This window comes from Condylura cristata, unplaced genomic scaffold (assembly GCF_000260355.1).
Source record: "Condylura cristata isolate star-nosed mole 26May11 unplaced genomic scaffold, ConCri1.0 scaffold00001, whole genome shotgun sequence".
In the NCBI taxonomy this organism is placed as follows: Eukaryota; Metazoa; Chordata; class Mammalia; order Eulipotyphla; family Talpidae; genus Condylura; species Condylura cristata.
Window position 1 is genome coordinate 66,989,443 of NW_004567102.1, and position 26,745 is coordinate 67,016,187.

The following is a 26,745-nucleotide window of genomic DNA, read 5'->3' on the forward strand; positions in this document are numbered from 1 at the left end:
ATTGGAGGGGGATGAAAGGGAAAGTAATAGGAGACAATGCGCAAGAAGCACAGCAGTTGGCAAAATAGTACGTTGAAGGCTGTTTGGGAAACTGGATCCTTGAGAGAAATGAGGACACTGGATTGAGCAGCAGAATGACCTGATCTGATGTGTCACTTTATAGTATCACTCTGGCTATAGAAGAGATGAGGGTGGGAAAACAAGAGATCATTTGCAAAATTCTGGCGAAGCACAGAAAAAAGGCTGCTCAAAGGTAATGAGGAACTGGATGTATTTTGAAGATAGAGCTAATAGGATTTGATTGGATGTGGCGTTGAAAGAAATAGGGGAATCAAGTAACTGGGTTAGGAATGTCTGTGAGTGGAGCAGTTAGGAAAGATGAGGGGTGCAGTTTGGACATAGAACAAAAAACGCATCAGCAATGACATGTTAAATATAATATAAAAAATTTAGAACCATCTAATTTAATTGCCCTCTAGTAAAGAATGAGCTCACTAGGATATCACCAAAAAATGGTATACTATACGGACATAAAATGTTATATATATCTATATATTACTTATGGACTTGACTATTAACTAAGAAAATAAAAACTACTCATGGCATAGCCTATAAAAAGAGAAAAATGTGTTTATTTTGCATAAGAGAAATATACTGTGATGGAGGAGGAGAGTAGAAAACCTAAAGGAGACATCACAAGGTTAAAACCTGACTCATGCAAGGAGGTGGGAGCAGAAGGGACTAACATGACCATTAACCCAGTCATAGAAATCAAGACCCTTGGTATATTATCACAAGGCATAAGGCCCAAGCAGGTGTCAGACTCCCATATCAGACTGCTGTAGGGAGCACAGACCGGAGGGTAAAGATAGAGATATTGGACCTACTGTGAAATCTCAGGTCCCTTTAGGATTCCACATAGTTCTCCAAAATCAGCAGCAAACAGGCCACTCCACAAAGGCGTGAGCCCCTCCCAAAGAGAAAAGGACTCTATCAGGGCACTGGCTCCGGGCAGCAGTCCTCTGCCCACCTGTGCCTATGCAGGTGCGTCTTTCCACCCGCTCTCTCCCTCCGCAGGGCAGCAGCCTCCTGCCTGCCTGTGACCTGTGCCATGCCCGGGTTTCTCTGCACTGACCTCCCCCAGTGGAGGCTGCGCTCTTAAGGCTGCCTGCCTGCAACTTGTAGACCTCTCTCTGAAAGCCTGTTCCTTTGGGGCAGCTCTTCCTGCCTGATTGTGCCAATGCAAGAGTCTTTTAACTCCTCTGTCCTTTTCCCTAATAAATCTGCTTTTTAAATATAACTGAGTCTCTGTCTTGTGGAGAAAATTCGCCTGGGAAACTCACCCCATGCCACTGCAAAGGGAGCTGTGTTGAAACCTTTCCCAAAGTGAACCCACGGACCCCACACGAAGTCCAAAAAATGACATCATACTGTATACCGAAATTAGAGTAGTAGCAGTTTGGGGTGATTTAATTTTTTTGTTTTTATATAAAAAAATTTTTATAATAAAACTTCTTGTTTTATTATATAAAGGAGAAATAAGTGCTATAATTACACTTTGGTAAGATTTAGGTAAGATCTGAAAATAATATATGTCTATTGAAAAAGACCTTATCTACAGCACAGTCTTAATACCTTATATTAGTAGGATCATGAATTTTTTTTTCTAGAATTTTCATATTTGCAGCAATGACAAGTATTGCTAGAGAAATATAAAAAATGTATAAATTAAGAGGAAAAGTTCACACATAGTCAAGCTAGTAAGCTTGTCATGTAACATATTGACTGTATTTTGGGACATTGAAATGGGTGCTGGCCTGTTGTATAGTAAGGGTGGGCGATATGTTCTTTCCTTGTTCTGGGAAACTACAGAGCTACCAAGGGCATCCCACTGTGATTTTTCAAAAATTAGGCATCTTGCTGTTGTGAAAGCATACTGAGAAATAGAAGGGACAATAGCGAAGAACTTGGAGGATTCGTGGATACCCTGTTTCAGTTCAAATAATTTCATTGTCTTTCCTTCGTATGCAGTTTGAAAACTTGAGTACACCAATGGAACATTTTTTCACATTATAAAATGTTGAGATTTGTGTCACTTAAACACACCCATTTCTCTGTTGAAAATGATTACTCTATCCTTTATAACTTACATTTCAACTTGATATAATTTGTTGCTGAAGTTTAGAGTATTTGAAGTTCTGAGTGCTGCCAAAATATAAACTCAATGCTCTAATGATTTTCTTTTTAATTATCCTAGGCAGAAAGACTGAAGCATCTTTAGGACAGGTTCTAAAAATATGATATAAATAAGACCTGACTTACCTAGATGAAATGCCTGACTGATGTAATTATGTTTTGTTATTTCAAGGGAGTGAAAAAAATAGATCCTGAAATTTATGAAAAATTTATCAGTCACAAATTTGGAGAAGAGATGGTGTATCGCATAGATCTTTGTTCCATGCTGAAGGAAAAACAAAGTAATGGCTATTACCACTGTGAGTCTTCCATTGTGATTGGTGAGTGCCACTTAAAAATGGATTTTATTTTTTATTTCCTTAGTATCATTTTATTTTGGCAGAGATTTAAAACTAGTTATGTATGTTTTGCTCGGTGACATATTTTCTTAAATATTATGCTTTGGCAATAATACATTGAAAATTTTGTAAACATTAATACTCATTTATCTGTGAAGATTTTAGTACCTATAACATTTACACTTTTGTGCTTTCAATATAGTGAAAACTTAAAATGTTGATTCAGAACATATTTTTATTTGATTTCCATGAAGATGAAGAAGTCATTTTCTCCACCTACCACACCTTTCCATGCCCAGTGTTTTCGTATTTGCTGCTTTTATTTAGGAATAGCATATCTCAATTCAGAAAATTTCACTCTGAGAAGAGAAACCTGTTCATGGCTTACAAAGATCGAAACTTATCCTTCAGGTTTTTTCTATAAGGAAAACATGTTTAAAAGGAAAAGAAAGATTCATACCTAAGCACCAGCCTCCCCGTCAGAGACAAGGCAGGTGATGAAACAGACTCATATACTTCCCAGTGGAAAATGTACACTAAATGAAGACTTTAAAAAACTAGAACAGGGTTGTTCCCCACCATTCACTATGTGAATGCATTTCAAAGGAGACTGATTTGTTATGATGTATTTATAATTTCAAACCAGGCACAATTCTTACAAAATTGTGAACTTCAAGATAACCTGATTTGTATAACATGAAGTAACCTGAAAGTACTCAAAGACATAACTGCATTTGCCTAAATATTTCAAGGTCTTCACACAAGATTATTTCTCCCCACATCAACTTGAAGAAAATCTGTGGAAATGTACATTATGAAAGAATCTTAATACTGAAGTTTACTAAAGCATTTGAAAAATGTCCAGCAAGCACAACTTCATTTTCATTTTCTCTCTAGAGCTCTTCAGAGAAGTCATCATTTTACCTTTCAAAGATCTTAGCTGTCTTGAACAGAAGACATTCAGAATGCATTTGAATTTCATCTTCTGAAACATTTCAAGTTTATTTTAAGGAAGCTTTTAATTTTTTCAAAATCTCTATAAGAAGAGTTGCCTTTCTGCACAATTTTGAGGCATACTAAGCATTTCTGTTTAGGTTCCTTGTAAAGGCAAATTTAAATCCTTGTTTAATATAGAGTTTGGCAAACTTTCCATAGCTTCTCTGTAATTACTTGAGGACAACCTTAAAGGAGAACTCAGTGATTATTGCTTTCCCACTCCTATTAAAATAAAAAAGTCAGCTAAAAAATGAGTGGTATGTAGATTTTACTGAAGATATCCGTGGGTTGGCACAAGATAACTTAAGTCATGTCTCTCCTGTACCGCCATTAGATAACTATTCGGGTTGCCCCAAATCACTATGATTCAGGCACAAGATTTTCTTATTGCTGTTTTCCACGTTAGTCTTTAAAATTCTCTTTATGTAGGCACTTATCTAGCTCTTCCTCAAGCTTCTTTATCTGTTGCCCTTTTCTAGAGCAATTGGGTTTTTTCCATATTAAATGTTTTTTAATTTTTGTTAAATTATAGATGTGAAAATTCTGCTGTGACTTCTTTAATTACTGTGACTAAAAACAACCTCCAGATTGAAGATTTGATACATATTCATTTATATTTTTCTCCTAGTTTTCGTCTTGCATTTATTTATTTTTACATATAAGAGCTGGGATATAGGCCAGAGGTGTGGGGTTGAGAGGATTCACCAGAGAAAGAGGAATAGTTACAGTGATTGAAATACACTGCTGAGGGAAACAGTGGAGATAACAGGAGAGGTCTGCTGTGCCAAGTGGGTCAGCTTCCTGGCCAGGGATCAAACTCATACTTCAGTGGCTGTGGTTAGCTACACAGAGGTGATTTTATATAAAAATCCTGGGTTTCTTTTGCTTTCCAGACAATAAGAAAATGTGGCCGTGCTTTTATTTTATTCTTCATTCCCATATTCCTGTCCTGGATAGGATAGTAAATACATTGGCCTTCCTATAGCATCTGAACTTGGCCTCCTGCTCATTGTTATAATTCTCTGTTGGCTTTACATTGTCAGACTGAGTGTTCTCTTCTGTCACGGAATGCTCTTAAGAAGACCTTAGAAGAGTTTGGTAGGATATGGAGGCAATATTTGTATTTTCAGATAAAAGAAAGGCCCTGCATTTTAGTTCTCTCATATTCATATGTGGGTATTATGACATTTACTGTTAGGCTACAGTTTCATACACATTTAACTGTACTAATCAGCTTAAATCTAAATAAAAAGAAAATACAAAACTTGTTTTCCCTGGTAAAACAAGAATGAATATGGATTCAGGTACCCTAGAATGGTGAAAGTTATTCTTCTCTGTGAGCTACTTACTGGAGTTGGGTGAATTAATTTTTCTCCAGAAGCTACATTCCATTTATATTTCCTTAGGGAAAGTAATTGACTGAATGACACTCTTTGTAAGATTGATGAGCAATTTAGTGCTTGCAAAGACTAGTTTACTTTCAGCTGTCAGACAAATCATACAGAAGACAGTCTGGAATTTGGAAAAGTCTAGAAAGTTGTTTTTATTTTATTTTATTTTTCTGCAGATCAGTGTATTTCTTTATGATTTCTCTAAGCAGAGCTGGAAACAATGCTTTTCTGAAAATCTCAAATGTTAATGTTTAATAATTGTACATCATTAATTTCATGAAAGTATTGAATGCACACAATGTGTATACCTCTCTCCTGGCTATCATGAAAAACAGGGAAGTATAAGATACAGTGCATAAGGGTGACATAAAGACACTGGGCAGCTAAGACTATGAGAAATGGAGAAGGGGGAGGAATAGATGAATAGGGTTTTATATGTAATAATAATGGTCTTTGATGGGACAGAATGATAGAGATGTATACCTTTACCTTCCAGGCGAGTGTAGATGTGAGGAGTCACAGCACTCAGAATAATAGATGGAGTTGAAGTAGAAAGCAGAGAAAGGACTCCTTCCTGCAGCAATAGACATGGTTTGTAGGGTAAGATAAACAATGTATTGGAAGCCAGGGCAACATTAGTATTAGTGATTGCAGATGCCTGGATTGAACCTAAATTTGATCCTTTGTCAGACCAGTGATGAATAATATATCTGTCTAGTTAGCTGAGGAAGCTACAGAGTGTAAGCTTGCTAGGTTTGAGTATATGAGGAGTTGGTGAGGGAGGTAGGAGAGGTAAAAGACATAGTCTTATATAATGACATATCTGGCAGAGAAGATGGAGTGGAATGATGTAGGATTAAAAAAAAAAAAAGGCAGGTGAAGTTGGAATACTTGAAAAATGATTCAGGATTGAGTCCTAGAGTATATGACCCTTAAGTTAGCTCTAAACTGTAGCACACAGGCAGTGAGGGAATTAGTGTTGGACCAAATATGAGATCCAATGAAATCAGACAGGTCTGCACAGATATGGTTGTGGAAGACAGAAAGGGCCATAGTAAGATAAGTTTGAGTCATCACAGCTATCATTATTACCAGTTAAGTCTGTATCAAGTGCCAGGCCAACAAGATACCTACTCAGACTCTATGGGCTAAAACAATATAGAGAATGATGTGTAATTTGAATAAATAAAACCAAATGTCTCTGCTTTTTGAGAGTCACCATTAAGAGACCTGGACACTGTATACCAGTCCTGTCAGCCTTAAAAGATTTGCCATGGTCCAGCCATAGGACATCTAGACAGTGTCCTGTCTAGATGGTGGTTCATCTGAAAGGAAAGAACTTTTGGGGTTGTATCTGGAGAGACCCTGAACTCTCATTTTGGTGCTCTAATCTCCAGTGCTCTTTTGTCTTTAAGGGCCAGGGCGAAACTCCAAAAGCATTGAGTTGCTCATTCCTGGATCTTGCCCAACTTTAGTATTTAGACATGGGAATCTTCCTTATAGAAGATTAGACTGTGAGTGATTGATGTGACAGGAAGAGGTGGAAGGAGACAGTTATTCCACATTGGATGAAAGGCATAGCAAGGCAAAAAAATGAAAGGCATAGCAAGGCAAAAATCTTTGAGCTTCCTAGAAGCCTTAAATTTGATCCTTTGTCAGACCAGTGATGAATAATATATCTTTAAAATGTATGTTTTGAAGATGTTTGTATTGTTAAAAGCTGTATGTCCACTTAAAGCTCTTCTTAGTGGAGAGGGAATATTAACAATAGAAAAGCACTTGAAAGTCTGCTTTTCTTATGTGAATCATCTGTGTCTTCTATAGGAAAGTGTATTGCACTGTGCTTATCTAATGAGTAATTCAACATTCTAATAATTTACAAGGCTACACTGAAGTTGGATTTAAATTTTAAAAAAAATATATTTTAGTCCACTAGTTCTCAGTTTGTACCATGGATACTTGGTGGTCCCTGAGAATCTTCTAAGATTTGTGAGAGCAGAGCTATGTTTATAATAATATTAAAACACTATTTGTCTTTTCATCTGAATTAACATTGATACTCATGTAGCACTAGCATTATACTATGTGTGGCCAGTATGATTCAAGACAGTTGTAATTTAAAAAAAAAAAGTAAACCAGTTTCATATAAGAATATTCTTGCTGAGTAGTAAAAAAATATTAATTGTATTGAATCTCAACCTTTGAGAATTTTTTTAAAATACTGTGTCAAAAATATTAATTGTATTATTAAAAATAATGTGACAACAACGGAAAACATGCTTAAAGCACTTGCATACTGAAGTAGGAGGCTAATTCAAGGAAAAAGCATTTGTATGATTATTTAGCTGCTACCTAAAATAGCTACTTTTTTCATAAAGAACACTTGACATATAAACTATCATTTTCACTATTTGGTAAATATTTTCTTGAAAGAAATGTCATACCAGGGACAACTAACTTTATTTACTGTTAATGGTAAAATTCAAGCTTTTTGAGAAAAGTAAGAATTTTGGAAATCTAGCATGTTACAAGGAGTTTGAAAGTTTCATAAAACTCAAAGATTTCCCCTCACTTTTTAATTAAGTAAAATTTTATATACAAAATTAAAGAGCACAGAGTAAAATTATGGACACTATTTTCCTAGTTTGTTGTTATTCATTTACTTTATTGAGGTATAAACTTATTTACAAAACCTGCAAATATTTATTATTTTTTTCCTGCACATATTTAAAGTGTATAATTTGATGAGTTTTTTTTTAAAAAGTTATTTACTTTAAAGATTTACTTATTTGTGCATACAGAAATGGGGTACAAACCAGAGGTGCAGGGGTGGTGAGAGGATTCACCAGAGACATAGTGGGGAGCAGATCAGGCATATTGATGAAGTATACTGCTCAAGGGAGCAGCAGATGGGTCAGGAGAGGTCTGCCTCGCCATGTGGTCACCTCCAGGACCAGGGATCGAACTCACACTAAAGCGGCTGTGGCTAACTTGCAGTGCTGTATTCTTACCTGTTGTGCCACAAGGGAGGGCCTGATTTTATTTATTTATTTTTTAATTAATAGTTTATTTTTACATCATTTTATACATTTTTTTTCATCTCAATTATAATCCCTGTGAGTTTCCCATCACAGAGTCACCCATGTGCCATCACCATAGTCCTGTGCACTTCCCTCCCCCACCCCCATTTGATCCCATTCCCCACTCCACCCACACAAAATGTCTCTGGTATATGACTGTTCATTATTCTTATTATTTTCTCACCTGGTCCAATATACTCCTGTTATGAGCGAAACCATCTGGTATTTTCCTTTTTCTTTCTGGCTTATCTCACTAAGCATGATCTTTTCCAGCTCCATCCAAGTTGCTGCAAAAGACATGTGTTTCTGATTTGATTTTTAACATCTATATACACCTGTGAAATAATTATCAACAAAATACTGACATTTCCATCACCTAAAAAGTTTACTTGTGCACCTTTGTAATCTGTACTTAAAAACTTTCCCAGTGAGTTGGGGTAATAGTAATGAATGCTTTAAAAAAAAATTTTTTTGTATAATGAAATATGTCAGATATGGAAATCTACATAATTTAGTGATTCACTGTTTTGTTAATGACAGATGAGTATTGTTACAAAGATGTGCATGGATAAAAGATCTACTGAAAGTTCAAGATAGCCCACTGGGACTGGTAGAGAATGTTGGTGCTTTGGTGATGGGCATAGTGTGATAACATACAGCTGAGAAAGGTGAACTTGTACTGCTAAACTCTATACAGGGCCATAAGCTAGTGTGACCCCAATAAAAATTACGGAATTAAAAAATAAGCTCAAGATAGACCAGAGATTTGACTGAAGAATATGAAAAGTTCATTGATACATTTTAAGATTCCACTTTGCAATGAAACTTTAAGAAATTCTAATTTGTTGAGTTTTGGTGTAATATCAAAGAAGAATATCTCTAGTAATTTGAAAGAGACTGTTGTCCTCCCTTTTATGATATATCATTGTGAGACTTGATTTTCTTCTTGAACTTTTATGAAACAACAAATGGCAACAAATGTAATGCACAATCAGATAGGCTAAAAATGCCTTTTATTAAGTCAGACATTACAGAAAATTGCAAAAATAATGCTACTTTTCTAACTATAAAATTTAATTAAAATGCAGATATATTATGATAAAGTAGTAGTTAAGATAACCTTTAATTGCTTTACTCTTGAAATTAATAAATAATTACCTATGTTTTAATTTCTAAAGTAAATATTTATAATATAGCTCACATATACAAAAGCTCTTAGTTGGAAGAGATCGTTGGGAAGTTTTAAGAGTGTAAATGAGTTACAACAGTTAAAGACCTGCTGCTTTAGTTCCTGAGTGCAAGGAAAACATGAAAAAAATTAATCCTCTGACAACTTTCAACTTAATTTTCATCAATATTTCCAACCTTTTCTTCTAACAAATTGCCTTTATGGCTACTCAGCTATCTGTATATAAAATATAAACTGGTCTGATTACTCTTATAATTATTTTTCTCCCTTCCTCTTTAATTTCCACTTCAGCATTCTATGATAAAAATATAGCAATTGCAAAAATACTCCAGACTTAAACTAGCAGAACTGACTTAAAATATCATCAGGATGTGAAATCGACATTCTGTTATATAGGGAAGTCTCGTTGGTTGTATGCAGGACCAAAAAATTTGTCATTCTCTTGTACAGGCTGACAGGGGAATAAGGAAAATGTTATCTCTACTTAGACCAAAGATAGAATTGGACTTTTAGTGATGAAGTTAATGTAGTATATAGGGATGTTGATTTATAATGATGTGTATATACCTGAAACTTATATAGTGTTGCAATATTAATTCCACACAAAAGTATAAAAAAAAGTAGGCAGATTTGTTTCAATTATGTTCAAAGAGGGAACTGTAGTTTTTCATGTGAAATTGGAAATTTTCTCTGTTCAAAATTATCGAGGAACTTAGTAAGAGCTGAGTACAGGGTATTTCATTATTTACTTTATAATACAAAATTGAGTGACTGTGTAATGTCTCATTCAAATTATTTGCTCATATGTGTCCTATGGTGAGATAAAAGCAGAAAACCAAGACTCCCATGGATTCAGTGCAACTCACCCTTCTAGCTAGAAAGCATAATATTCTTGAAAAAGCAGACTTTCTGACATGTTAATAGACTGTTTCAAATACCAATCTTGTTGTTTTTTGTAATCTAACTGTCCTCTCTTTAAATGTTTCTTTGATGAAACTTGTCTTCTAAAATGAAGGTCTTTGAAATTACACTATTTGCCCTTAGTAAAAGTGCAAAGTAACTGATAATTGGAAATTTCAGCTAATTTCCTTACATCTGTTTGAGTTAGAGGAAGCTTCAGGATAAGTAGCTGAGAAGATTAATCTTAGTGATAACTCACTGTACTTTAAGTGACTTATCAGCTATTCTTATGGAGCCTAACGCAAAGTGGCAGCTGATACTCAGCCAAGTTTGAAAATACAGCCACCTGCTGTCCTGGTTTCAAGCCTGATGATTTACTACAGGCCTTACATATTAAAGGGACAGTTCTATGGGGTACAGGTAACTGTATGACAAATTTAATATTGTGGCCAGAATGTTGTAGTAATAATTTGTTGTGAATTATGTATAGAACTTTCAGTTTTCAGTACTTTGGAAAACATGATACTAAATATTGAATTCCAAATAGAATGTAAAATAAACTGAATAAAATCACTGGAGTGCTGCCTGTGGTCAAACAAAGCCATTGAAATATAGGAAATTAGTGTCAGGAAATCCTTCCAGTTGCCAAAAGTTATGGTTAACTAGCCTATCACATTGTCTAACTGCTTCTAAAAAATACTTCACATTTTTTTCACCTTACTAATTAGTGCTTTAAAAGTGCTTAGTACAGTACTTAATATGTAGTGTTATTTATGTTGGTTATTAATAGTAATAACAGTACTAGTTATACCAGAATAATTTTTGTAATAGTATGCAATAGATCTGTATCATCAGAACAGCCACTTCAGGTTATTATAGATTTACATTAATTTAATGCTCTCCTTAAATTGGCATGTGAGTAATATTGGTGTATTTCAAAAATAAATGAAATAAATATATTTCAAAAATATAAGTCACACACACACAACAGATGCTCTTATTTATGTGAGTTCATATTGTATGTACACATTTATACATAATTTATGTATATAAATATAGTGATGAAGATAAAAGCCTGAGGTTTTATTTTTGGGTACAAGGAAAACAATGAAGTTAGCAAAACAGTTCCATCTAATGTAGTGTTATTAAAAAATCAGTTTGATAATGTAGTGAAATCACAAGAGGCAAAACATATGAAACTTATTAAATTCTCCAATTTTGTGAGGCATATAGAAATTAGAAAGGATACATAATAGTGGATAGAGAAAGTACAGTACAGAGAGAAAAGCATAATGACTCAGAAGATTCTAGAGTCAGCTAGATCATATTTTAATGGTTACTGCCACTTCTCAGCTAGACATCGTTGGCCCATTGCTTGATGAACCTAAACCCACCTGTAAGATGAAACTAATGATGGTCATTTCATGGGGCTGTCATGAAGACTGAATGAGATATTGCCTGAAAAACACTTAACATCACACCTAAAATTTATCTACTGTTTCCTCACTAGAGTTCTTTAGTATTGCTGTTTTGATTATGAAGTATGTGTCAAATTCTTATTCCAAAACAGAGAAGACTAAACAGAGAGGACTTAAAAGAAAATAGTTTAAGAAAATAAAGTCAATTTCTTATTAGTCTTTACTAAGTCTACACTGTTTAGGAATTAGGAAAAACATTGAACTTTTAAAAAAGACTGTTAGGTACCAGCACAGGGCGGGTAGGGATTTATAAATGATCATCTTTTAAGATGGAAGTGAGTTCCATTTATGAGGTCATCTAACCTGGAGGGCTGAGTGACTTCATGAAGTTTCTTCCATCATTGTACTTCTCAAATTCTCAATTTTGTGTTATGTTACTGTGTTAGATAGGCTATTATTGCAACTGATTGATGGACAGAAAAGTAATAAAGTTCTCATTGTTCAGCTCTAAAAATCAATTCCATTGTATTCTTTTGTTCTTTATTTATTCTTAAAACAGGAATTGGAGGGATGGGGTGACTGTAGTGAGTAAATGGCTCCCAGTTGGTTCTGGCAGAAACAACTTCAACTTCAGGATTCATTAATATTGCCTGAGTTCACATAAGTGTATTCCCAGACGTCTTGGTTCATTTGAAGAGTTGCTGTCACAGAAAGAGGCCTCTTTCACTTTATAATTTATAAATCACTTTGTAATTTACTTGTGCTGTTTATTCAGTGATAACTTATTGAACCCACCAAGTGCCATGTATTATGTTGGTTGTCGAAGATCAGATAGGCCAGCACAAACTCTTCTCTCAGGTCGTCTACTCTTTGTAATGGGAAGTCATGCAAACAATTTAAAGTTATGAAGATTACATATATGGTGATAATGACAGCAAGGTAGTTGATTGGAACCAAGTGAAGGTACTTTAATTTCACCCGGGACAGTCAGAGAAGGATGCTCAGAGGAGGGAAGGTTTGAGCTGAAAAAATGAGAATGTTAGGGAGAGATAGTGAAGTGAATGTGTTTTCCAGGCTTAGCAATATAAATAATTCACCCTGCACATGAATTACTTTCCCTTACCATCTTACCTGAGTTTTTATTTTATAAGGGATGGAAGCTATTCAGTTTTGCCAGTTGTTCTCCAACTATGCATTTTGACAATTAGTTTTTCAATGCAGCAAACATTATCCATACAGTCTTTTTAAAAACAGCACTCCACTCTTTTTCAATAATTTACATTTTTAGAACTTTTCTTTTGTTACACAATTATTTATAAACCTTTTCACCCACCTTCCTAACTATAGTTGACAGTGAATGTTGTATTTTAATTAAAAGGCAAAATAAAACTCTAGTGGACCCTGTCCCTTGCCTAATCTTAGTCTGTTCTCTTCCCTGCTGGTAGAACACCCTCCCTTCCCTGTGAGATGTGGGCTTTGGGACACATTGATTAGTTCATGCTTCACCCCTGCGGGTAGTTTGGGCATGGTGTGTGACCAGTTCTGGTATGGAAAGGGAAATGTGCTCCGAACCCGACAAGAGTAGTTTTCTTGCTGACGTGTTATTCATCAGGATGAGAATCTCAGATTTTATTTGGGACTTGTTGGAGTGTACACGTGATGCCTGACCTCAACACCATCTCTGGATGGGGTCACAGTGGTGGCTACCACAGTTGTGGAGCATGGGAGACTAGAAGACTGAGTTGTGTTCTGGGAAAGCCTCTGAGCTCACCCATCCTCAGTGGCCCTGCCTTTGGGCCAAGAAATGTAATAACACCTCTTTGTTTTTGAAGCATCTGAATCCAGTTTTTTGTTGTTGTTACTTACAGGCGAATGTATTTTACTATATACGCTTTTCAGATGTGAGTTAAGAAGTGTATTAACAGGTGATAGACTCCATATTTTGGGCTTATGGGTATTCAAACAGTTCTGATAGTTAGCAAATGTTGATAGAAGTGTTCATAAACAGTGGTTTTTGGCACAGTGCCTCAGTTGGATGTCAGCCTGGACATGGTAGATTATGACAGATTCTGAGACCTGATAAAAACCAATCTTGATTAACTGCTTTTCATCATACATAAGTGAATTCTCTTTTCATTATCTCAGGGATTCTGTTTCATTCTTCCTTATCCATTTAAATGTTATTAGAGAAAAAAATAACTTTGACATTACTATATTGAGTTTTTAAAGCATCTTTTATTTAAAATCTTCAAATCCTTTGCAAAACAGGAAATGTCGCTGGCTGTTGTCTTGCCCGCGTTCAAACAGTGGACTGTTTTCAGAGCTACGTATAGACTGAGGATACCCCTCATAAAGAATAATTTGGACCAATGAAAAAAATACATTAGAATTTGTGAAACTAAGTTTTGTGTTGTTTGCCTTCATTACAAATAAATCTATTCTTTGGGTCCCAAAGACTTTCTGAAATACCTTTTAAGACTTTCTGAAGTACCTTTTTTACCTTTCTGTAAAGAATATTGCTTTTGCTTTGAAAGGGTCTAGGCATTGGAGGATTGGTGCTTGATTAAGAAAGCAGTTTTGTCAGATAATTCAAATACTGGCCCACAAACTAAGTGTATCCTCCACTTTCCCTTTCTTTGTAATAGGTGTTAAGATTCAAGTACTAACTTTCTTTGAGTAGACTCATGTCAGGTTTTGTGATTTCTTTGTTAATATCTGCATAGAAGGGCAGATAAAAAGCAGGACTGAGCAGTATCTCTGTGGATTAAATGACTATCACTGCCTTTGTCTTGTTATATGTTGCTTTAAAAAAACTGTTGAGTGGGGCCCTCCCTGGTGGTTGCAACAGGTTAAAGTTCAGCACTATGAAGCTATCGCAGCCACGCAGCACAAATTTGATCCCGGCTAGGGAGGTGACCCACATGGCATGGCAGACCTCTCCGGACCTACCTGCTGCTCCCCTCAGCGTTGTATTTCAGTAGATCTGCCTGTTCTGCTCCCTACCTGTCTCTGGTGAATCCTCTTCTCCCCTCCCTTCCCTCCCCCCCCCCAAACATACCTCTGGCCTGTATCCCAGTTTTGGATGCATAAATAAATAAATCTTAAAAAAAAAAAAAACCTGTTGAGTGGGATTCATCACCATAAAACACCAGCATAGCCTCCACCCTCTTTCACATGAACTTTCTCTTTCATGTGTCCTGGCCACACTCTTGACTTATGAGTAACTTCACCTCAAAAGTTATCTGATTATTGCATTAACATGCACTAAGTATTTAATAAACAGTGATTGGAATCAAATTGATTTGACAATATAGTATAGCATAAATTCAAAGTGCCCAAATATTTGATGTAACTTGTCAGCTCTTCCAGTCTTAAGAGCTTCGCTGCTATCTTTTCTCTGGTCAGGGACATAAATTCTGTTCCCTAATTTATTTCTTACCAGATAAAGAAAAAGCTTCCACTACATGCCTTGTTTAAGATTGGGCCACACATTTAGAAAAGAACTGACTGGTTAACAAGTCCGGAGGAGGCATTTGGAAACTGGCACTGTAGTGTGACTAATGTGGAGCACTAAGCAGGAACTTCTCTGTTGTTACCTACCTGCTTGTTTCTCCTCTTCCTGAATGCACAGCTAATTTGATAGGAAACAACACATTTTCTTTCCAGCTACACACTAAAATTATGTGGCATGTGACAACTTCAAATACAGTACCTGTACCTTCTAGGCTTAGAGAAAAACAACTAAAACACTGCAGAAGAGTTCAAAAGTCCTTGTTGAACTATGAATAAAGTAGAATACTTGAAAAAAAAAAAGACTCTTGATACCCAAACTTCACAGATCATGATTCTTCTCTTTGCTAAATAAAAATAAGACCTTAACAGTAAGATTAAAAACCCATAAGGATTTCAGTTACAACTTTTAGCATCTTTTATTTATAGGCAGGCCCCTCATAACACAGCTTTGAACTGTCGGAACTAAATGTTGTTTCAGAACAGTTGCCTTTTCTTTACAAAATAAATATAAAGATGCATCAGAGGCTAAAGAGTTGGAGGATCATCTGTTGTGTCCGCATGATAGGTATACAGTTACTGTGACTTGATTACTGAGATTTGAAATTTGGTTTTGCAAAAACACAGAGAACACAGTAGTGGATGTGTCTACTTTCTTGAGACCCAGAATATTTGTGTTTTCTCACCCCAATGTCAACATAAAAACCCAAGATATATTCTCAAACATCCCAATCTTCACGAGTTGTGTTTCTGTCAATTGTCAAGCACTTCTTGAATTCTTACTGAAATTGTGACATTTATCCGTCTAACAGTTTCCATAAGTGTGTTGCCTGCCATCAAGTGAAGTCTTCAGTTGTCTCTTTTGTGTTTAAAAGCATGTCTCTTTAGGTCTGCTTTCAGAATTTTGAAGGTATAAAGCAGCTTTCTTCTTTTTACTCTTCTCTTTTTACTCCTTTTCTTCTCGACTCTTTTGAATAAGAAACACTTTTTCTTTTCTTACGTGTGTCCATAGTTGTCAAAATCAAATTTCCTTCAATTAATGAATTAGGGGTCTCAGAACAGTAATTTTTACAGTGTTTTAGAGTCAAGATGGTAAAGAGATTTGCTCTTTATCTTGAACCAGAACTTTTACAACAAAGTCGCACAGAAATTCGTGTGTGTGTGTGTGTGTGTGTGTGTATTCAGTGATGGTTATGACATAGTACTAGCCAATACTAAGAATAGCTAAGAATCATTTTTTCCCATTAGAGCTGATAGTTCAAAGTACATAGAGAAGAAAGAGGCAGTTGCCTCTCCCTGCATTTTAGTTTTATTTCTGCTACTTTAGCCATTGTAATAAAAATCCAACCAACTAGAGCAGATACTATGATTTGTCTGTGACCATATTTGTGAGAAAGAATCATGAAAAGGTTATGCTTTTAAATTCATGAACACGATACCAAATTTTTCTCATGTGGTTAACTGTACTTTTTTTTTTTTTTTTGTAAGATTTATGTATTTGTGCATACAGAGCTGGGGTACAGGCCAGAGACTCAGGGATGGCGAAAGACTTCACCAGAGACAGATTGGGGAGCAGAACAGGCAGATCGACGAAGTACACTGCTGAAGGGAGCAGTGGGAGGGTCCGGAGAGGTCTGCCACACCATGTGGATCTCCTCCAGGGCAGGCGGGAAATGAACTCATGCTGAAGTGGTTTCAGCTTCTTAGTGCAGTGCTTTAACCCGCTGCGCCACCAGGGAGGGCCAAACTGTACTTCTTTTAAAAATCTTCTAGTTGTGATAGATCTTGATAACCAAAATGGAATCTGTTAATCCCCTAATAAAACCCCATTAATATGCTCAGGGATTACTTCTTCACTTTTCCTGGAGGGTGAAAGCTTTCAGGGGCCATTCTGGTCTCTCTCTGACAGGACAGGTAGCTCCAATCAGTGATCTGTATTTATGTCCCTTGTTCAAAATAGAATTGTACTTCATAGCAAGAGTGGAAGGGATCAGGAGGAAAAAAAGCAACTGTAATAAAGTAAAAACAAAAATCAGCAATCAACTGTAAACCAGAGACATTCTATGGGGGTACAGTGGGGAATAGGATCAAAACAGGATTATGATGATGGCACATGGGTGAATTGATGGTGGGAAGTCCCCAGGTATTACAACTGAGATGAAAAAATGCACAAAATGAAGAATGATGTAAAATATTTATATATATATAAAATAAAATAAAGAAGTTAGAATACATGAATTAGGGAGAAAAAAACAAAATAGGATTGTAGTATTTTAGCAGAATAGTAGATTTGTGACAAAGCATGAGAAATCAGGGCATTTTTAAACATGATGCAATATAATTGAATAAAGTAGCAGTTGCCTTGTACATTATTCTGGAAATTTAATATGCTATTTTGTAAATAGCATATTTATTTTTATTGTGTTTTGAGCAACACAATTTGTGCTTACTAATACAGAAATCTGGGTCCAGATGCTCAAGGTTTATGCAGCCAGCTAAAGTGAATTCAGATCCTATGTCATGCATTCTCTGACAGATTATGGTCAAGTGACTTTTCTGTCTTTAACTTTTTTCATCTGTAAAATGGGGACTGTAATAGGGATTACATGAATGAGTGGATGTAAAACATTTCAAGTGCCTGGTGTGGAATAAGTGACCAGTAAATGTTAATGTTTATTCTTTTTTAATTGAAGTATAATTGACATATATCATTTTCAGGTATACAATATAATAGTAAAATGATACGATATTTGTATAGATTATCAAACGATCACCACAATATAGCATTTATTCTTATTTAACTTATTACTTGCCTATTTTAGTGAGATAGGGAAGGGTGAGGAGGGGCTTCTATCAAGTAAATTAAACTAGAGAGAAAGGGAAAAAAAAATTTAAAAATTTTACCAGAATACCTAATATATGTATGGTACATTTTCTAAATAACAAAAAGTCTGGACACATGAATGTCTCCATTATTTTGAGTTGAAATTTATGCAAATGAAAACTTATGAACTCTGTAAGTTTGTGTATACAGTGAATCAACTTTATTGGAAAAAAAAAAAAGCCAGAACTATGCAATGTGAGGACTAGCCTTGGAAATATCGGGCTAGAAGTAGCCATAACCTACAGTATCAAATTCTGACCTTTTAGAACAGAGGGAAACCTTGTGAAATGAAGTCAGACTCTAACCCCTCTTTGGGGTTGAATAATGTGCTAATTATTTGTGCAACTGAAAGCCAGTGTTGAGATTCTTCTCTTGAATTTCTCAATTGCTTCCCAATCTTTTTTAATGCTTAAATCACTTTTAATGCTTATGAAAAAACTTTCTAATGTAGTATTTCCCTCTTTAGAATATCCTGAGAGATACTGTTAGCTAATGACACATTGTATGTTTAATTTTTAATTGCAGGCTTTTCAGAAACAGCTCTACAGCGACTAATTACTAAAATTAAGTTGGGAGGGTTGATCATAGAAAGCTATCCCCTGGCTACTGTATTTGAGTGTGTGGCCCGTTGATGTGGACAGCACCTGAATAAGCAGTAACTCAACATGGCGGCTAGTGTGGCAGGAAATCAGAAGAGTCTGTGATTTCTAACAGGTGCTGAGAACACTGAAGTGGGTGTAGATTCCGTGCTCAGAGAGCCTGTTCTCTTCTTCCTCACAAACTCACTTTTTAGCGACAAATTAAAACTTTATAATAAATAAACTGCCCAATTTGCAGGTGTAGATATTAAAACATCGACAAAGAGATCAAAATTTAACTATTACTACCTGACAGATTTGGGATTCAGAGCTCTGACTTTCCACTTTTAAAGGTTTTATCACTACACCATTGTAGGTGATTGAGGAATACCAGGAGTTTCTCATTTTCCTTGCCGATGGTGGTTGACTGCATACACTTATTTAACATAATAAATAACATTTAAGATTAAAAAAATTATTCTTCCAGAGTCTGTATTCTTTTTCTGTTCATATGAGCATCAAAGCAGACATACTGCATTCAGAACTAGGGGAAGTTGTATTATCACCCAGTGCTTTCCCTGCTCACCTCCTGGTGAATAGGTGTGTTTGCTACCTGGGAGGTACAGTAGTAGGAATGTGGGAGATATTACCACACTAAGAGTCTTTCATTTCTGCAGAGTGGTAAATTCCTCAAAAGAGAAATACATGACAAATTCCTATTGAAGAGAACAGATTTTTAACAACTACGTGAAATTAATTATCTAACGTCGCGAAGTTAAAAATATATCTTGAGATTAGTTGTATTGCTCTGCTTCGATTTGCTTAATCACCCTGTGGCTTCCTTCAGAGAGGTGCCTTGATCCCTGATCTTTTTCTCAGTGATGCTTCCAGATTTGGGAAATTCTTCTGGGTTACTGACATAGTTGATACAATTCAAAATTCATAGTATTAATATTTTCATAGGAGAGCAAGGCAGTGGTTCAGAAAGTAGATTTAACTTTGAAAGCTATGCTGTGGGGGTGCAGCCAGCAATTGATGGTCTCTTTCCCTGTCCTTTGTACTGTTCATGCAGTTTGTTAGGTAGGTTCTGTACTTCATACAAGTTGGGTTCTCAGTATAACAATGTCAGCTTCCCTATTCATAAAACAAACAAAGAAAAACCTCCTGGGGGATCAGAGGAAGCTCTTCCTCTTTAAATAGCTGACAGAAAATAGTGTGTGTGTGTGTGTGTGTGTGTGTGTTTCCCTTTGAATTTCCCTTTGTAATTACCGTATTTGTCTCAGGAGAAAGGACTCATTGTGGGCTGGTCTGGGTTACCTTTCTGAAAGACGCCCAGATATCCACACGGCACGTGGCCCTTCCCTAAAGCCGTGAGCTCACAGTGTTGTGGGAATTGGGGGAGCATGGGGCCACTTTCGCTGAATGTCAGTCCCAGTCAGTTGCTTTCAGCTGGAGGACGACGGGGAGGTGGAGCTTTTTTTGCTCACCGCAGCCAGTTTCCTTCTCCTTTTTCTTTCCGGCTGTGCATTGGCTCTCCATGCCCCGGGCGGGCGTGCGTGCTGCTCCTCGGAGTGGAATAGGCAGGGTGTGCTCGCAGACCGTGGTAGCAACTGCAGTTTCTATTTGGGGTACCCGGGGAGAAGAGCAGCAGGAAGGAAAGACAGCACCAGTGTCATGGGCCAGCTCTGCTGCTTTCCTTTCTCAAGAGATGAGGAAAAAATCAGTAAGTGTGATTTGTACTATCAGGATCCTTAAACGCTTGACTATTTTATGTGGTTGTCTTCTAGGGCTAGTTTTTTTTTTTCCTTATGGGGAAAATAGCGAAATAATGAGCGATGATTTTGAATGTGTATTTCTTAAATGATTGATAGGTGTATAGTTAATAATTAACTGTCAAAGTACTGAACTCAATACACAGGTTGCATTAAAAATGCAAAATACTGAAAACTCATTTTTCCCTTCTGTTAGTAATTAACTGCTCCTTTTAATTACATTATGGAAAGTCAGAGTTTAGTTTTGAGTTTCTTTAGATCATTGCATATGATTTGATATATTTTACCAGCCAGATTCTTTTTTCTTACCCGAAATTGGGATATTTTCAGAGCAGTGCTCGATAATAACTTACAGAGAAGTAAAGGTGGCTCTAAAATGACGTATGCTGTACACTGACAGCTATCTTCATGTGTCCTCTGCTTTGTTCTGCACGGAGAGGATTCAGGTGTGACTGTAAGACCATCCCAAACAGGTGATGGTACTTTGCTTCCTCACTGCATATTTTTAAGGGAATGGCAGGCAGATCCCACATCTGCTGATGGCCCAGAAACCAGAACTTAAAGTGATGACATTTGCATTTAATTTTTTTCTCACTGGCGTATGTGTGTTCATTTACATTTTAGCTTTGATAAATACAGCACTGGCATTTCAGTGTGCTGAATAGAATTTGCCTTCTACTGATTGCCCCCAATACTGAATTTTTACATTTTCATTAAATTTTTTGCAGTCAGACTTACTAAATTTACTGTTACATTTCTGTCATGTCAGTGCTTTATTTGAGGACATTTAAATAGATTTACAGAATCTTAAGCTACTTGGTTCAGATAATCAAACACCCACATCTGGATCATTCCTTGCTGTTTGTTCCTCAAGAAACCAGCCAGAGAAAAATTAAAAAAAAAAAATCTATCCTTTATCTCTTCACTTGGGAAATAAGTCAGTTTTTACAATGAATTTTCTGATAATGCTTTGAATTGGACACTGGGAGACTACTGTACAAGAGCCAATAAACTGTGCTCTAAATTTTACGCATGAAAGTGATACTGTACAGTATGTAATGAGCCTGATATTAAAACCTCAGCTGATTTTACAGAAAAATGTTTACTTTCTAATTAGGAGAATTGGCAGCCCAAACTTTTCAGCTGCTTGTCAGAATGATTGACTTACAGTTCTTGAGAGTCTTGGCTGATTGTTTCATTTCTTGAGGAACATCCCTAGCTGAAAATCCTTGGTATGGGCAGATGTAGGGCTAGTGAGTTACATCTGCCCCTACTCCACTTCTTGTTCCACTGCTCCTGGCTTTCCCAGGAGCCCCTGTTTTCCTTCTGTTGTGTTCTTCCCTTGTCTTTGAACAGTCTTCTTGGCTCTAACTGAAGAAGTCAATTTTCAACTCAATGAAGAATTTGCCCTTTTCTATCTTTTTTATCTGTGATCACTGGATTGCAAAGTCTTGTGTTTTGGGTACAGTGCTTCCTAACGTTGAGGGACAGCAAGTGGAATATACGGCTTTGGAGGTTTTCTTTCTCGAGTTCTAAAATTATAAAAAAGAAAATGAAGACAGGACACTAGAACACTGTGTCTGAAGCCAAGTTCTAATCCAGAAGTGCAAATTCTGGTTGACATCAGTGCCTATGTTGCTCCTTTCCTCTCATTCACCCACTTTTCCCCTTACCCTCCCCATCATTCTTTGATCTGTCCTTGATTTTTTTTGGTTGCTTCACTGCTTCTCCTAGTCTACTCCACACTCCATTCATACAGCTTTCTGATGCTGGGTCTCAGCTATGGGATGATCTTAAAAGAGAAAAAGAAAAAGAAAAAGCTTCCGTGCCAGGCACTGCTGTGCTGCTGGTAATCCATGACAAATAGTACTTATAAAAGTGATTCATTAGCTAGCATGCTTCAAGAACACCTAAATTACACTAACAGTAGATATCCAGTCCCTAAGTTGTGGTGGTAATGTGTAAAAGATTGTAGACATTGGAGAGGGCTCAGCATTCTTCTGATCTCGTTCCTGGATGGTGTAGTAACTTCCCTGCTCTTACTCCTCTTTGGGTCCCCAGCTAGTGGCCTTGTTAGCTCATCCTGAGCCTCATGCTCCAGAGAGGACCTATGAGAACAGAATAAGATGAAAATGTTCTTTATCTTTTGAATTCTGCTGTAAAGGTCATTGACCCTAGAATGTACCTTCTCAAGGCAATTCAGGTTATGGAGACTTAAGTTTTTGGTGCCAGTTTAAATTTGTGGATGTCATTCTCAAAACACAGGCGAGTTGGGAAGCCAGTCCTCTACCATCCTGCAGAGATACAGAAAGGATATATCCAGCTGGCCAAGTGGTAAGAGTCCTGAAGCCCCTCCACTCCCACTGCCACTTCCTCCTGCTTTTGCTCTTTGATGGTGGTGGTAGACAGAAAGGATTCTCACTTAATTGGTGGTTATGCTCCTCTTTTAATCTACTGGGAACAGCAAAGGGGTGTTTTTCATCAACTGGTTGTGTAAGGGCCCAAGTTTGGGTAGTCAGCTGTATGCATAGCCAGAAATCTTGATAATGGGGTGAGTCATGAAATACAGTAGGCTTACCACTAATCTGTCCGTTAATGCTGCACGAATCAGCTAGACCCTTTTTGTTTCAGTACCAGTTAAACTTTTACTCAAACTATATCTTTTGGCCACAATCAGAATATACTGACAATGAATGCCTGTTTCTTATAAGGTTAAGTAAGACCTCTCTAGTGTGACACAATCTTAGCATTAAACATTACTGTAATTATTGTAAAATTTAAATGCTGAAGATCTTCTCCCAGGTAGTTTTTGCTGAACCCATATATATAGTACCTTTTTGGTAATAGGTGATTCTTTGAGTTATTTAATTTCTGACAGTGACCTTTCTGAAGGGCATGCTGATGGTCAGAGGTGTTGTTCACAGGCTCACTGACCACTATAGTGTACCTATTGCATTAAGTAAACCTCAAAAAAAGACTTACTAATGAAATAGATACTTTATAGCTAATTAGAAACATTTTACTTTTTCTTTTCCTAGTGCAAAATTCTCCCATTGGAAATAATTACATTAATGTAGAATGATACACCTTTATTGTGTGCATGCCTAAAAACGAATCATACCGCATCAAGTGGAGGTGGTCAAACAGAGCAGGAGAAGCCACTTGAAGATGAAAGGGTGAAATCGCTGAGGAATGGAGGCAGTGACAACTTGTTTACTTTTTGTTCTGGTATTCTGTGATGCTGAAAATAGTGTATATTTTAACAAGAAACATTTTAATTTCTTTAAAAAAGATGTATTTATTTTTGCATACAAGAACTGGGGTATATGTGCCAGGGGAGTGGGGGTGAGCAGAGTCACCAGAGACAGAGTGGGGAGCAGAACAGGCAGATCTACCGAAATACATTGCTGAGGGGAGCAGCGAGTGAGACAGGTGAAGTCTGCTGCACCATGTGGGTCACCTCCCTTGCTGGGGGTTGAACTCATGCTGCAGTGCTATGGATAGCTTCATAGTGTTGCACTTTAGCCCCTTGCACCACCAGGGAGGCCCACATTTTAATTTTTAAAGTCCGTATTAATTATTTTTATCTATATTTCAGTATAATCTTTTTGTGTGGGATGAGTTGCCAGGACCATTAATTATATTCATTTCATAAATATGAGTCAAATCTCAAGATAGTTTGTATCTGATTATTTGGAATTTGATGACATTACATTTATATATAAATTGAGGTTAGCAGTGTTAATTTCATATATGGTGACTAATTTTATTTTTGAGCATTAACTACCGTAGTGGTATGGCTCAATTAGACACAGGAAAACTTGTACTTAGATTTGTCAGTTCCCCATAAGAGTTCCTAGAAATCCTATAGCCTTATACTTTGTTCTTCTCATTTATACTTCGTGGGTTTTGTTGTGGTTATTGTTCATTGTGTGCACTGTCATCACAGACTTCCAGCACCCACATGCAAACGCCATGTGTGTAGCTCTCTTCGAGCACCAGACCCTAATGTAGTGTCTAAACCTGGAGAAGCATGTCCTAAACGTGTGTTAAAGAGGCCAGTAATGCAAGTACCTTTTATGGAATGAGAATAAGAGAACTTCAGTATAAAGCAAGTTACAGAAGTCAGCGATGTTGGTAACTTAGTGATGGAACCTAACCAATATTGCCCGGATGTAATGAAGACGCCTTTGAGCAGGTCCTCACATAGGTGTGGCAGCACAGGTGCCAGGAGGTGTGTGCTAGGGAACCACCCCTCAGTGAGACAGTGCCATCGTTTTCCTTCTTGCCTGTCACAAGTGTTGGTACGTGGGGACCCACACGACCCTGGGTCTGCTGCTGCCTATGGAAAGCCCATTGCGGCACGCATAGTTTGCTGTGGATAGTACAGAACTGGAATAGGAGACTGAGCACCAAGCCCAGCTGTGCTGTGAACATCCTGTCTGCCACCGCACAGGCTGCTCATAGCTCCCGGCCTCAGTTTCTCATTTAAGAAGTGAGGTTTGAACTGCTACAGTCTTGAAAGTTTTCTCATTTCTCTCCATTTGTCCCTTAAAGTTAAGAGTCTGGGAAGTAACTTCTTTCCTTTACTGCTGCTTCTTCCTTCTCTTCTCTTAATTTATTGACGTGTGCCGTCTGACAGGCACTTTGTAGGGATCATCTTGATAACTGCTTATGAATGAGACTGTTAGGAAATAAATGTTTTGGCCCTCCCTGGTGGCACAGTGGGCTAAAGCTCAGCATTGCTAGCGAGCTGCAGCCGCTTCAGTGCGAGTTCGATCCCCCGAGGTGACCCACATGGTGCAGCAAACCTCTCCTGACCCACACACTGCTCCCCTCATCAGTGGACTTTGTTGATCTGCCTGTTCTACTCCCCACTCTGACTCTGGTGAATCCTCTCACTACCCCTACACCTCTGGCTTGAACCCCAGATCTGCATACATAAATAAATAAATCTTTAAAAATTTAAAAAAATAATAAAACAAATGTTTCCACTTGATTATTAAGAGGGGAAATAGCAGAACCAGTAGTTTGGGGGATGCTGCAGGGCCAGGAGCTGTCGCTCATTACAGCCGCCCTCCTGAAGCCGTGAAGTCCAGTGAAACCAGTGGTGCTTCGTGCAACCTGAGACTACATTTTGCATAAAATTTTTGTGTGCAATAGTGTGGTAGCAGCAATAATGTGCTTTATAAAACATTTAGCCATATTCACTGAAGATTAGATTTTTGCCTTATTAAATAATAGATACCCAAGAGGTTTATGTTTCTAAAATTAAGTATAGGAATAGTAGAGCAAATGCTAATAGTTGCTATTCCTATCTTACCTGCACGATACCCTTTAATTCTTACACTATATGGTAACAGATTTCCTTTCTTGCTGTCTCAGATGTTTCTAGAGTTTGCCTGTCTTCTAAAAGCTGGATAATTTTCATGGGGTCACCAAGTGTGTACAGTTTTCTCTTGTGCAGTAATTGGCTGCTCTGAGCTCCACTCAGGTGACCACTCAGACTTTACAATGTGGCCTGTCTCCTACCTTTTTTTCAGAGGAGCATGTAAAAAAGATTTAGTTAATAAAATTTTAAAGATTTTAGTTAATAAAAGGAAGCTTCATATATATACTGGGCCATTTATGTTATAACCAGACCAAATTATCCCAAGTGTGTTTGAGACACATTGATAATACAACATGACAAATTAAGCAACAGTAATGACCTAGCCTAAAATTATCTTTAATGGAGGAGTTTCAGGCATTAGGCTAGTAGAATTCTTCCAGGATGTCTGATCAATTGCTTCCTATGGGTAATTACCTACATTTTAACTGATTTGGCCTTGCTTAAAAGTGGGTACCTGAGCTTTTATCACAAACTTCCGATTCTTACCACACTTTAATTGCTGTGTGGTAGAAAGCCAGGGGTTTTCAGAGATGGATGGACTCAGTTTGCATTTTTGGTTTTAATTTTTACTATGTAACTTCTCTAAGGCTCTGTACCTTCATCTTAAATATCTACCTGTGAGAATTAAAGAAGCTAATGTCTATAAAATACATGGCACTGTGGTTGGCATGTAATAGGTCCAGTAAATTCAGTTTCTCTATAACAAATGAGTGTGTTGATTGTATAAATGTAGTCACCTTGGAAGTCAATTTGGCAATATAAAATTGGTTTTATTTATATCATGCACAGGAGAGAAAAAGGAACTAAAATTTTTGGACCACATTGAGTAGATTGACATTTATGTGGGTAGCATCCTTTTCTTCAGGGTCTTCCTTCCCTTCTCCTTGAGGTTCTATTCATCATGATTCTTGCTTCCCAGGCAGGTGTCCCAAGCAGTCAACCAGAACCTTCCCTAAGGTTTAATAGAGGGATCTGCCTTCCTTTTTGGTTGTGAGGAGAAAGAATATAAGCATAAGATTGCTAGTGGGCAGGAAGTAAAGGGAAGAACAAAACCTGAACAAAAGAAGATAGAATCTAGAGCAGGGGAGCCCCAGAGATACT

At 37.0% G+C, this 26,745-nt stretch overlaps 1 protein-coding gene across 5 annotated transcripts in view; it reads left to right on the forward strand.

The window, feature by feature from the left end:
* Positions 1-26,745, forward strand: part of AKAP7 (A kinase (PRKA) anchor protein 7) — a 90,090-nt gene that overhangs the window by 47,481 nt on the left and 15,864 nt on the right. For 4 of the 5 annotated variants that reach the window (XM_012723732.1, XM_012723740.1, XM_012723748.1 and 1 more), the window contains one exon: positions 2,369-2,516. In XM_012723732.1, the coding sequence (XP_012579186.1) occupies positions 2,369-2,516 (148 nt within the window). Of the gene's footprint in view, positions 1-2,368; positions 2,517-19,909; positions 20,204-22,517; positions 22,587-26,745 lie in introns of those variants that run through there. The other variant, XM_012723753.1, reaches the window with a different exon arrangement.